At 35.0% G+C, this 12,534-nt stretch overlaps 2 protein-coding genes across 5 annotated transcripts in view; one reads left to right on the top strand and one right to left on the bottom strand.

The window, feature by feature from the left end:
- Nucleotides 1-4,073, top strand: part of LCORL (ligand dependent nuclear receptor corepressor like) — a 179,136-nt gene extending 175,063 nt beyond the window's left edge. Inside the window, exon 7 of the mRNA XM_019962498.2 lies at nucleotides 1,406-4,073. Coding sequence (XP_019818057.2) covers nucleotides 1,406-1,586 — 181 coding nt within the window. The 3' untranslated portion in view covers nucleotides 1,587-4,073. The remainder of the gene's footprint in view (nucleotides 1-1,405) is intronic.
- The window catches only part of NCAPG (non-SMC condensin I complex subunit G), a 101,059-nt gene continuing 92,274 nt past the window's right edge, over nucleotides 3,750-12,534 (bottom strand). For all 4 annotated transcript variants that reach the window (XM_070791215.1, XM_019962501.2, XM_019962500.2 and 1 more), the window contains exons 15-21: nucleotides 10,310-10,491; nucleotides 9,869-10,043; nucleotides 7,560-7,721; nucleotides 7,167-7,305; nucleotides 6,744-6,827; nucleotides 4,867-4,942; nucleotides 3,750-3,988 (exon numbers count right to left, since the gene is read on the bottom strand). In XM_070791215.1, the coding sequence (XP_070647316.1) occupies nucleotides 3,865-3,988; nucleotides 4,867-4,942; nucleotides 6,744-6,827; nucleotides 7,167-7,305; nucleotides 7,560-7,721; nucleotides 9,869-10,043; nucleotides 10,310-10,491 (942 nt within the window). In that variant the 3' untranslated portion in view covers nucleotides 3,750-3,864. The remainder of the gene's footprint in view (nucleotides 3,989-4,866; nucleotides 4,943-6,743; nucleotides 6,828-7,166; nucleotides 7,306-7,559; nucleotides 7,722-9,868; nucleotides 10,044-10,309; nucleotides 10,492-12,534) is intronic.

The raw sequence follows: 12,534 nt of genomic DNA, 5'->3' as shown, positions 1-12,534 counted from the left end.
TTGGAGGAAGGAAAAACATTACTGTCATTAATCATATGGCTTTTTTTAAGTGATTTACTGTTTTTGATTGGTAGTCTTTTAGGCTGTCATTGTTTCATTTCTATTTATAAAAATTGAAATGTCATTCAGTGAAACGAACAATGTGGGGAAAACTCAGTGAAAATATGATAGTTGTTAAAATACCATTTAACAGGTTAAGTTTCTGGTTTATGGAATGACAAATGAGTCAGTTGTTTGAAGTTGCAAGGAGGGTTCAGGAAATTGCTACTGAAGTCTGTATGCTGCTGCCATTTACCAAGTCTAATAAGCCACTACACTACACAGCTCAGCTTCCTCTTTACTAATGGGCAGAATCATTGACGTGCAGTTAGAGAAAGCTTCGGAGAAGGCAATGGCACCCCACTCCAGTACTCTTGCCTGGAAAATCCCATGGATGAAGGAGCCTGGTAGGCTGCAGTCCATGGGGTCGCGAAGAGTTGGACACGACTGAGCGACTTCACTTTCACTTTTCACTTTCATGCATTGGAGAAGGAAATGGCAACCCACTCCAGTGTTCTTGCCTGGAGAATCCCAGGGACAGGGGAGCCTGGTGGGCTGCCATCTATGGGGTCACACAGAGTCGGACACAACTGAAGTGACTTAGCAGCAGTAGCAGAGAAAGCTTAGGAATGATGTAGCCCAATTGAACTCATCAGTCGAACTCATCAGTCGTGTCAAATGAGCTAATGTGTATCAAGCTGTTTCTAAACATAAGGACTCACATCTGAAGATGTGAATTGACTTTCATTATTACTTAAGACTTGGGATTACATGTGCGTCACGTGTGGAGTGGCTAGCTACCTTTGGACTGTTAAGTCTGTGATTTTAGAGAAGATTCTCATCAGAGAGCTAGTAGACAGGCATAAAGAGCAAGGACTGTATTTCAGCTCCAGCCCTGCGACTCAATTTTATTTGTACTGTAACTCTGTGACTCACTTTTATCGTCTCTTATGGGCTTACAGTATACCAGCCTTGCTTGGTTGTTAATGAAATGTGGGATAATGCATGTGAATGTGCCTAGAATATGGTAGGCATTCAACAGAGGTTAATTCCTTCTTGTGTCAAAGTGTCTGCGATCCTTGATAGGTTAAAGGAAACGTTAAAAGGGTTGAATGCCAAGCTCAGTAGGTCAAATATCCTGAGGGATACTGATGAAATCCATATATGCTATTTTTTGTTCAGGGGAATCTGAGTCAGCTCTCAATTACTTATGTTGTTGCATTCAGTTCATTAAGGCAGCAGGAGCTTTAAAAAAAAAAAAAATGCTGTTTAGGGGTCCAAACAGTAAAACTACTGAGTTTTCTAAGGTTGATCATTTCTTTGAAATGAAAGCAAAACTAAAGTGCTTTACACTTTTCTTTTCCAGCATGCTACAAGTGAAAACTGATGAGAAACTGAATTTGTCTGATGGGAATACAGCAAGTTGCCCTCTGAGCCCCATTAAGATGTGCCTTAATCATCCCATTGAATGGAATCTGAAGTTGACAGCAGCATCTCTAGCAAGCTGTACAGTTCATAACCAAAATCTCAAAAGTGAAGAGAAATAGATTGCAGTTCTTCTTGCACTATCCTTATTTTGTACATCAATGTTCTTTCTGCCGATAGCATTTATTGATTTTGAAATACTTCCGGTCTTGTGATTTGTCTATAAAATCATTAATCATTTTGATTATATTTTTTGTATTTTTTACATGTTTTATGCCAGACCATTGTGAAATTTTGCAGTACAAATGGATTTTGATGTTTCTCTTTTTAATGGCATTTTGTGAATTTTTTACACCCTAAATATATAATTGTCCCGTTTTATTTCTGTACACAAAGTCTTAATATATAATGCATTGTGAAATTTAGAAGGCTAGTGCTGTAAAGACTTCTGATGACCTGACCCATGAACAGTTGTCTAACAGGTGGATACCAACTACCTCGAAGCAAATTGGTAAAAGGCAAAGGTATCTCGTAGAAGTATCTCTTTCAAAGTTATATATGTATAGAAAATTGATCATAGTTTATCATCAAGTGTTTCATTCCTAGGGAGAATCTGATCAGCTATTTCTCTGTACTTTTAAACCTATGAAGTCTGTGGGCTTTAAGAGCAATGGCACAACTGCATGTTTCCTCTTCAGCATATCTGTGCCTCTTGCAGATAAGAATACTGTTTGATTTAAGTTATCAGTTTTGAATGAAAAATGGTAAATGGATTTACATCTATTGATTTTATTGTATTCTAGCCATTTATTTTAAAGTGTAAAGGGATGTCCTAAAATGAGGATAATATTCCTTTAGTAGTGCAAAGCATAGCTTCACCATTGGCTTATGTGATTGTGTCTAAAACTTGAATAGTAAGAATACTCAAAGTTTGGTGCTTAAAGTTATTTTTCCCATGCCAGAGAAAGCAAGCTGTGGTATGGTGGTCCATGTAAGTATGTAAGAATATGGCTGCTTCCCTTTGGATAGCTATGGATTAAAAGGGATTTAGTTTATTGAGATTATAAAAAGACTTTTACTTATAGCATACCTTTTAAGACCTTATTTATCCCAACCTACCCCACCCCCCAAATAATTTTTTAAATGACAGGGATTTATCAAAAAGGCTTACATAAAGAATTTGAAGCACAGGAAAAGACAGCCAACAGAATGAAAAACAATCATCTGTTTTTCACTGTTTTGTATCACCACCATATCTTCATTTTCCTTTTAGCTTAATAAGCATTCTTTGTAACTTCTGGGCTCCTTTTATATTTCTCAGTTGTATAAAGGATATATACATATGTAACATAGCAATCTGGCCCAGAAAAGCACAGCAGTCTTAACTTCAGCTTCATCAGAGAACATCACCTTAAAGAAATGGCCTCTCAGAAATAAACCTTAAAAAAAGCACAATTATTAAAATAGATCCAATGTTAGGTTATTTCTGTTCTGAATAATTAGATTATCAGAGGGCAAAAGACGTTTTGTTGGGTATTAACACAAGGAAAGAGGACTGATTTGACAGAGTAAGTTTCTTAAGTCAGCCAAGTGCCAATTTTATTCAGAAAATAAATTTACAGTTGAAGAAATAGTGCTCATAAATTAGTATGTAGTGAACTTCCTGTCACATTCTTTTCCTACTAGTATTTTTTAATCACTCACAATAAATATTTTGTTATATCCCAAACACAGAAAACCCCATCATTAATACATATATGTGAACATCTCCCTAACCAAGGAACCATCAACATAAGCAAACTTGGGCTCTCATATGCAAACACTTTGGGGGAAAAAATCACCTATACAAGTAGCATTATCAAAATATTTTAAAGTGTAAGGATCAAAAAATGATAACTTTTGAACTTGGATGCTGGGGACTCTGGTTCATCATACTAGTCTTCCCTGGAAATAAGCTTGTTTCTGGCTAGTTTGTGGTATTTATTTGTCCTTAAGATGTCATTTTAAAAATGTGTTCTGAGGTGTTATTATCTATGTTGGATATGCCACAGCTAAGTCAAGTTTCTCAAAGCAAGCAGCCGCTAATTACACTTAGATGTTGCCCATATGCCATGATTTTAAACATGAAAATTCATAAGGATCACCTGGGAGACCTGTTAAAAGGCAGGTTCCCAGGCCCACCTTAGATTCTTATTAAATCCATGATTGATTGATAGCAGATGGAGCAGTAAGCACACTTATAGATTCAATACAGGATAAAACAATGTGGAATCGCACACCAGAAATTTCTGCAAGAATCAGACTTTAATTTTCATACAAGGGTAACTTTATTAAAGCAAAGAACTGAACATAATTTTAAAGGCCATTTTTCAAAGGACTCCACCTCCATCATTTCTTCTCCTAACTTGTATCTTCATTGAGAAATTGTGCAAGGTTAAGTTTACTTTTTTCTAGTGCTGCTGTTTTGGCTCGTCTTGGTAATCTCATCTTCATTTCTGATTCTGGTTCTGGAACTTCATGATCACTAAACAGATGTTGAAATACACCAATTTAAATATAAGCTTTAAAACAAGTTTGTTTATAAATAAAATTTTGTTTCTGTCATTCTATCAGTGTGTGATTGATATCCTGATTCCATTGAGCTTAAAACTAAAATCTCAAAACCAAGAAACACTGACCTGGTATTATACAGAATAAAGCAAAAAACAAAAACTTAAATTTCTATAATGAAGCCTGTAATTAAACAGGAACCATAGCAACTGCCCAAGAATTTTATGGGATACTCAAGTAGTGAAAAAAATAAGTTCTATTTATTTAGGCAAATAAATTCCTAAAACACTAAACAGCAAGTATCCCCAAAAGATACTTTTTCAATTTAAAAATTTTATACTGAAAATATATATACCTTTAAAATTATATACTGAAAATATATACATTTTACCTATGAATGAATGAATGAACACAAGACAGCTGTAAACATTCAGCTTCCAACAGTGGCTTATTGGCAGAAATCAAAAATAAATTATACCACTAACACCATCCAAATTACAGGCAGAATTATTCTATCATTATAAATGTAGAGAACCCAAATCTAAATCTCAGTAGTTTGCCAGTTCAAATTCAGAGATGTCATACATACGTGATCTTTTAATTAGATGAACAGATGAAAATATAATTTGAACATAAAAATAATTACATAGTACTAAAAGTCATGTCAACCAATAGGAAAAGCACACAAACCAGAGGAAGTCAAATACTCCTGGATAATCTAAAAATATACATTTTCAGATTATCTTGTTATATATTCACAGTATAAGCAAACTACAATTTTTTTAACTTCTAGATAATTTTTTAAAAAATGAAGATAGGCTTCTTTACATATTCTAGATGTACATGGCATACCTTTCAGAGTTAGCCTCAGCTTCAATAGTCTGACGTCTTCTGTTCGTTCTAGCTGAAGCTACCACTTTTCTCCGTCCTTAAAGACAGTATATAACTCATTATCAATTGCTCATTTTAAAGCTATTTTCTCAACTACCCACCCTTTATTTTCCCCTCTTCACCACCCTTCCCTCCTGGTCCCCAGACACCTTGATACAAAGTACCAATACCATAGAGAAATGGAACCCAAGTAAGATTAAAATTTTACTAATTTCTTATGTAAGCTCTGACAATAGGCAAGGGAAAAGATGGAAACTGAGTTATACGGAGGGAAATTCTGTTAAATTCATTTGGGGAAACGAAGCATGTGAAAAATGCTACATAAAGAGTGTACCCCTTATGGCACAAGGCATATGTAGACCTAATGATAAGGTTAGAAATACCGATTAAGCCCATAAAACAGGTCCTAAAGAAATAGAACTTCAATCAGTAAGATATGGTTTCTTGTAAAATATTAAAATTTTACAAGAAAATATTCAAAATATTCAAATTACAAGGGCAATTCAAATGTGTGCCCTAAAACATTTCAGAATAAAATTAAGGCCTTTATATGCTGGAGGGGGTTACAAAAATTCTACCTGATAGAAATTTACAAAGTTAAGTGGCCTGTGATGATCCTCATTTATGATAATAAAATATCATATACAAATGAAATTTGAGCTATTAAAAAAAGAGGTGGAATTCTTGTAGTATATCTGACTAAAAGCAGTCTGATCAAAGCCAAATTATTCAGTATGGTCATTTGGTTGAAATTTATATACCATACTTATTCAATTGAGACTTTTGTTTTCTTCCAACATTACATATTTGCTTGTAAACTTCTAACGCAGTTATCCCCAAGAAAACATCCAACAATATGGGACTGATATGGAACAATATCTAGCAATCAGCATTCAAATAACTGGCTTCAAAACCATATCATGGCCAGATTCCATTTAGAAATAATTAAATCTTAATAGAAAAGGGCTTCAAAAAAAATTTTTTTAATGGTTGACTCATGAATGGAATTATTAGCATTCTTTAGTTTGCTTGGATGTGTTTTCTGATTCTTCTGTAACAAGCATGCATTGCTTTTGTAATAAGAAAATAATAAAAGATTAAAAAGACCTTGATTTTCAGATTTTTTTTCTAAGTGACCCCTAAACAGTCAACATTTACTTTATTCCAACAAATCCCTTATTGTTGGATATCCCTTGGAAAATAAATTACATTGGGAAAACATGAAATAAAAGGAAAATAGAAGCCCAGAAAAATACTAGGAAGATAAAAGGGACAAAAATGCTTAATCATATAAAGGACAGAGAGCAAACAACTGATAAATCTTAGTTTAACTCAAACAGTCCTTTGCAACAGATCTTTTGCATCATACTTCTTTCAATCAAAAGCACTTGAAGCAACAGTTATTACCTTTTTTAGAAACAAAGTAAAACCTAATATAAGCTGAAACAAATCAAAAAGAAATTTAAGGATATGCAATGGCAACCCACTCTAGTACTCTTGCCTGGAAAATCCCATGGACGGAGGAGCCTGGTAGGCTGCAGTCCATGGGGTTGCGAAGAGTCAGACACGACTGAGTGACTTCACTTTCACTTTTCACTTTCATGCATTGGAGAAGGAACTGGCAACCCACTCCAGTGTTCTTGCCTGGAGAATCCCAGGGTCGGCAGGGCCTGGTGGGCTGCCGTCTATTGGGTCACACAGAGTTGGACACGACTGAAGCGACTTAGCAGAAGCAGCAGCAAGACATTGAAAAATCTTTACACTTACCCAAGGAAACAAAGTATTTCATTCGATAACAAAACTGAAAAGTTATAAAGTTGTACAATCCATGTTATTACCTCTGTTGGTCTTTTGCTGAGTGGATTTCATTCGAGTTGCTTTTACTTCCTTGACAGGAGTTATGTATACATCTTTATTCTTTTCTATTAAAGGAAATAATATAATTATTAAAAATAGCCTCATAAAATATGACCAAGTCAGTGACAATCAGTCCCAAAAGCAGCTACTGAAAATGTACCATAAGTAAATGTTCCAAGTGTGAACACTGGAAAATAAGCAAACAAAACTCTTAGGAACATAGTAGGCATGGTATTATGGTGAGAAATGTACATAAAAAATCTATACAAGTACAATAAACACTTATCAGTAATATTCATACACTTTCCCAAGTGAATTTAATTAGAAAAACTCTTCCATTTCTGACATCTATCACTTATATGTTAGAGGAGGAGAATCTTATACTCAGGTTACTATATCGTTACCATCTTCACTCTGAAGAACAGTCATAGTTGTGATGTCATCCTGTGCTGCTACAGCTTGGTCACTATGTTCTTTAATTCCTTTTTCTATCTGAATCTTGATTTTCTCCAGAGCTCTTAGACATGTTCTATCTTTTACTTGCTGTAAAAAAAAAAAAATTTTATGCATTTTTTATGCAGCATATTTTTTAATGCAGCATTTTCTAACCTTTTAAAAAAACTATATAATGATAAAATTAATAAAGCATTCTAAAAATTCTATGAAATTTATGAAGGAAATATTTACTTCAAGAAATGAGCACCAAATACTAATGTATGTATAAATTTAATAGAATGTAAATTCTACTTTGATAAAAAAAAACATATACACATTAAGAGTGACTAGAAACTACTTACCTCCAGAATCTCATTCAGCACAACCAGAAGATCTTTAGCAAGATCGCTGCTGAGTTCTAAAGAACTCAAAGCTTTCGTATAGACCCGAACTTCTGGTGAATGTGGACATGTTAGGATCTCATTGCAAATTTTCATAGCCAGATTGTCATGAACTGTTAAGGCCTGGCAAATCAAGAGAAAAATACTGGTAAATTGAAATGGTAACTTTGTAATACAGTCCTACATATCATTTCCAAATGTCTAAAACAAAATTAACATAACCCTCCCCATGTAAGCTCCCCTTCTTATAGTAGATGCTGTGGTACAATGTGTACTGAACCATTCACGCTCCAGGCTACCTTGAGTTTTAGAGGCTAAAAGTTCCCACATGTAGACTGAACCAAGCTTAAGGTCACACTTCCTCCCCAAGGGTTAATCCACATTCAGTAACTGGTAGATGTACAGGTACAACAGCCCAGCCTTATCTCAATTCTGGACAAAGCAAAGAACACTCCTAATTCTGGAACTTCCTGTGAGATCAGCTGAGACCTTAAGACTGCATGACAGTTCAATTTTCCTCTACCCAATCTATTTCCTTCATTCCTCCAAGATGCTGCTCATAAGAGTACACCCTAATGTCAACAGGTTCTTGAGGTCTTCTGTCATCCACACCTAGGACCTCAGAGTTATCTTGGATTCTTCCAATTCCCCCGCCTCAAAGCTCTTTCTGCTAGGCTTCTGTACCAGCAACTTTTTTTCTATGTCAATTTCTACTACTTTTTACTACTACTTTCTATTCTCTTTCTACAAGCATTTATTTCCTAAAACCAATTTTTTAACTGCTCTCTTTATTAATATTCTCTATTCCTCTTACCAACTCACCACACCTAATGAAACTGACAATCAAATTAATCTTCCCAATAATGACTATTATCCCATTAAGCCTTTCATTATACTCCCTGCAAATAGTCAACTCCAAATTCCCTATCCTAATGTTCTGCCCTAACAGGCCTATTCAGGATCCTTAGCTGTAAAGATTTTTCCACAGTTCCCCAACATGACTTATAAAACTAGCTACATTTGATCACCTGCACTGGGTCTTTTTCTGTATCCAAACCACTCCTCAAATCCAAACAAGGCCTAAGTAAATTTTACTCAGCGAGATTTAAAACTAGTAATGCCTAACTTACCATCCAAAGCACATGAAACTTGCCATCTTCTAAAATGCTAAAGCACTTAGCTATATCACTGACCCTTACTATATTTTGTCTTAATTTTTGTAATCTTCTTTCTAATAACATGTAACTTAGTAACTCAAATAAGGTATTCAGTCACTAAATATCAAAAACTAAAATATCAATTAAAACAAAAGACCAATACCTTCAACTTAATATAATGACATCTGAAATAATTCATAACACATTAATTTTCAATATGGTGAATGTTTGATTAAATGATATTAAAGGGTTAAAAACCAGCTTACATTTAATTTGTGCGAGAGTATGCACTAACTGTATCTTCTCTAAATTAAAAACAAAACTAAGCTTCAGGTGAGTTTCATCCTTTGAATTCCCCTTCCTTGTATCAGAAACATAGCAGGTATATCAATAATTGAGCACTCAATGAGCCCTACATAACAGGTCATTATTCAAAATGAGTAACAGCCAGCACGAGGTGGGGAGGGGATGGTAAAAATGAAGAATTTTTGGTAATTTCCGTTCAGTATCAAAAATGTTAGCATTTTTATTTTTATATGATATCTCCCCATTTCCCAAAAGGCCTTTTTAAATTAAAATGTAGTTAATTTACAACATTATATTAGTTTTAGGTGCATGACAGTTATTCAGTATTTTTATGGATCATACTCCATTTCAAATTATTTTAAAGTAATGGCTACATTTCCCTGCTGTACAGTATATCCTTGTAGTTTATTTTATAAATAGTAGTCTGTGTCTCTTAATCCCTTATCTCTGTCTTATCCCTCCCCTCTCTTCTCTGATAACCACTAGTCTCTACTTTATATCCGTTTGTCATATTCATTCTTTTTATTTTTTAGATTCCACAAATAAGTAATTAACAGAGTATTTGTCTTTTGTCTGAATTATTTCAAATTATTTCAGACAAAACACTCTCTAGGTCCCCCGACACAGTTGCAAAAGACATTTTTCTTTTCTTAGTGTTATGTACTACCACATACGCCAGAAATTTTAAGATCAATATGCAGCCTCTCTATTTTAAAGAAACTATCAGAAGGATTATTTTACCAAAACAACAGTGACCTGCATGCTAGTTACTACCCTTACCATCCATAGGCTAATATACTCACCCACCTGATAATCTGGGGGATTCTTGGCCTGAGGATTTAACCCACTTGGTCTTGTCAAATCTACAAGTAACTCAGCAACATTAGTTATATCTATTTCAGCTAGAGGAGATGACGCAGGGGCATTGGCCAGTGTTTGCAGAGTTGGAAGAAAGGCTTCTTCAAAACATTCCTGGTTAGTCCTATTGAAAAACAATTCAAGGTATGTTACCAAAGAAAAAGCATATGATTCTTTGAAAACATTATATGCAAAATTCACCTTATCAAGACATACTACATGTTTATCTAGGAAAGAGCCAAATAATTCAGGTAGATAGAATCTAGGTAAATTCTTCTCATTTACCACTGAAGAAAAAGAAAACTAACAGCAAAATACTATAACTATGACTCATGAGGAGCCTGGATTCAATTTCAAGCTAGACTTTGGTTTATCAATATGACTAAATACCTGCTTGCATAAGCAAACATGGGGAAGAACACGCCGAGGCAATGTCGAAGTCGAATGTCCTCTTCAGTCACAGGGTTGTACCATAACAAGACAAGATGAGAAAGAATCCTGCTGCTGACCAAAAGTCCAGAGAACATCAGCTTGGCTAGTCCTTCTGCAGCTCCTGTTCTGAGTTCAGACACCTATTAAAAATGACTTTCATTAAAAGAAAATTTTTATTTGTATTAATACCTCCCTTTTAGGCCTTACATTGTAGCCCATCCTACAGTACTTTTATATAAATTTATCCAAAAGCATTCATGTTATTATGATTATTTAAAGGCACATAAGAGGATTTTATTTCTTCTTTTTAGGTTAAGGCTATGTGACAAACTATTAGTCTAGCTATAAATTCCCTTTCAATTCTTCAGAAGAACAAAAAGAACCAAAAGGTAATATTGTGAAACCAGAAACCAAAACCATATGTATTAAACACTTACCATGGTGCTAAAATATAGAAAACTTTCAATAACAGTCTCTACCATCAGAGAAGGTGTCTATAAATGAAAGTTCCAGAGGCAGGAGTGGCATTATGTGTGAATAACATGTAAAATGTGAATAGAAGGTGTACAAGAAGAAAAAGGCATTCCTAAAAAAGGGTAACCAAAACAAAACTAGATAAAAAAATGAAAAAGAGGTAGTGGTATTCAAACAGAGATACAGGTATAAAAGAGTAGTAGTTTAAAATACTGGCTATTAAGCCTGAATTAAATTCAAGCCTCTGATACTTCCTAGCTGCATGATCTGATCTTGTGCGTATTACTTCTTTGTGACTCACTTTTTTCATATATAAAAAATGGGATAACAGAAGTACTTATCACAAAAGACAAAGAATATATGTAAAACTCTTAGAAGTGCCATCCACATAGTAAACCCTTAACAAATGTCAGTGATTATTTTTATTACAAATAGAAAGTAAGTTTTCTTAGCAATCAGGTTAGAGAGACCTTGAAAGTTAGGTAAAGAAATTCACCCTCAATGAGGTAGGATATCGTTGAAGATTTTTGAAAGAGTACTTAGACAAATGAGATTTCAGGAAAATTAGGTTGACAGGTCATAGATTATTTAACTAGATTCTGTGATGTATATGCAGACTACATCATCCGATATGTCAGGCTGGATGAAGCACAAGCTGGGATCAAGACTGCCGGGAGAAATATCAATAACCTCAGATATGCAGATGACACCACCTTTATGGCAAAAAAAAAAAACAGAGGAACTAAAGAGCCGCTTGATAAAAAGAGGACAGTGAAAAAGCTGACTTAAAACTCAACATTCAAAAAATGAAGATCATGGCCTCCAGTCCCAACACTTCATGGCAAATAGATGGGGAAACGATGGGAACAGTGACAGACTTTATCTTCTTGGGCTTCAAAATCACTGCAGATGTGACTACAGCCATGATATTAAAGACAATTGCTCCTTGGAAGAAAAGCTATGACCAACCTAGACAGCATATTAAAAAGCAGACACATTTCTTTGCCAACAAAGGTCCATATAGTCAAAGCTATGGTTTTTCCAGCAGTCATGTGGATGTAAGAGTAGGACCATAAAGAAAGCTGAGCACTGAAGAATTGACGCTTTTGAGCTGTGGTGTTAGAGAAGACGCTTGAGAGTCCCTTGGATAGCAAGGAGATCAAACCAGTCAATCCAAAAGGAATTCAATCCTGAATAGTTTGCCCAACTGATGCAAAGACCTGATTCACTGAAAAAGACCCTGATGCTGGGAAAGATTGAAGGCAGGAGGAGAAGGGGATGACAGAGGATGAGATGGTTGGATGGCATCACTGATTCAATGGATATGAGCTTGAGCAAGCTCCAAGAGTTGGTGATGGACAGGGAAGCCTGGTGTGCTGCAGTCCATAGGGTCACAAAAAGTCAAGACACGACAGAGCGACTGAACAACAGCAAAAATGCTGACAGGCCATAATCTGGGAATGAAAGACAAGTCTAAACTAGAGGGGGCAGAAGGGAAATCCAGTGGAATGAGGAAATACAAAAACTATTTCAGAAATATTTTCAAAACTCAAAAATAAAAAGAAAAATATAAAAATATAAAATATAAAAAGAAAAAGAAAAAGAAGTGCCAGAGTACTGACAGGTTCTTTACACACACAAACTCATTTAGGGCTCAAAACAACCATGAGGGCAGAGATTTTGTTCCACCCAGCACTGTACTCTCAAGA

This window comes from Bos indicus, chromosome 6, assembly GCF_029378745.1.
Source record: "Bos indicus isolate NIAB-ARS_2022 breed Sahiwal x Tharparkar chromosome 6, NIAB-ARS_B.indTharparkar_mat_pri_1.0, whole genome shotgun sequence".
Taxonomy (NCBI): domain Eukaryota; kingdom Metazoa; phylum Chordata; class Mammalia; order Artiodactyla; family Bovidae; genus Bos; species Bos indicus.
Note: the sequence above shows the minus strand (reverse complement) of the source record. Positions and strands in the feature narration are given on the sequence as shown.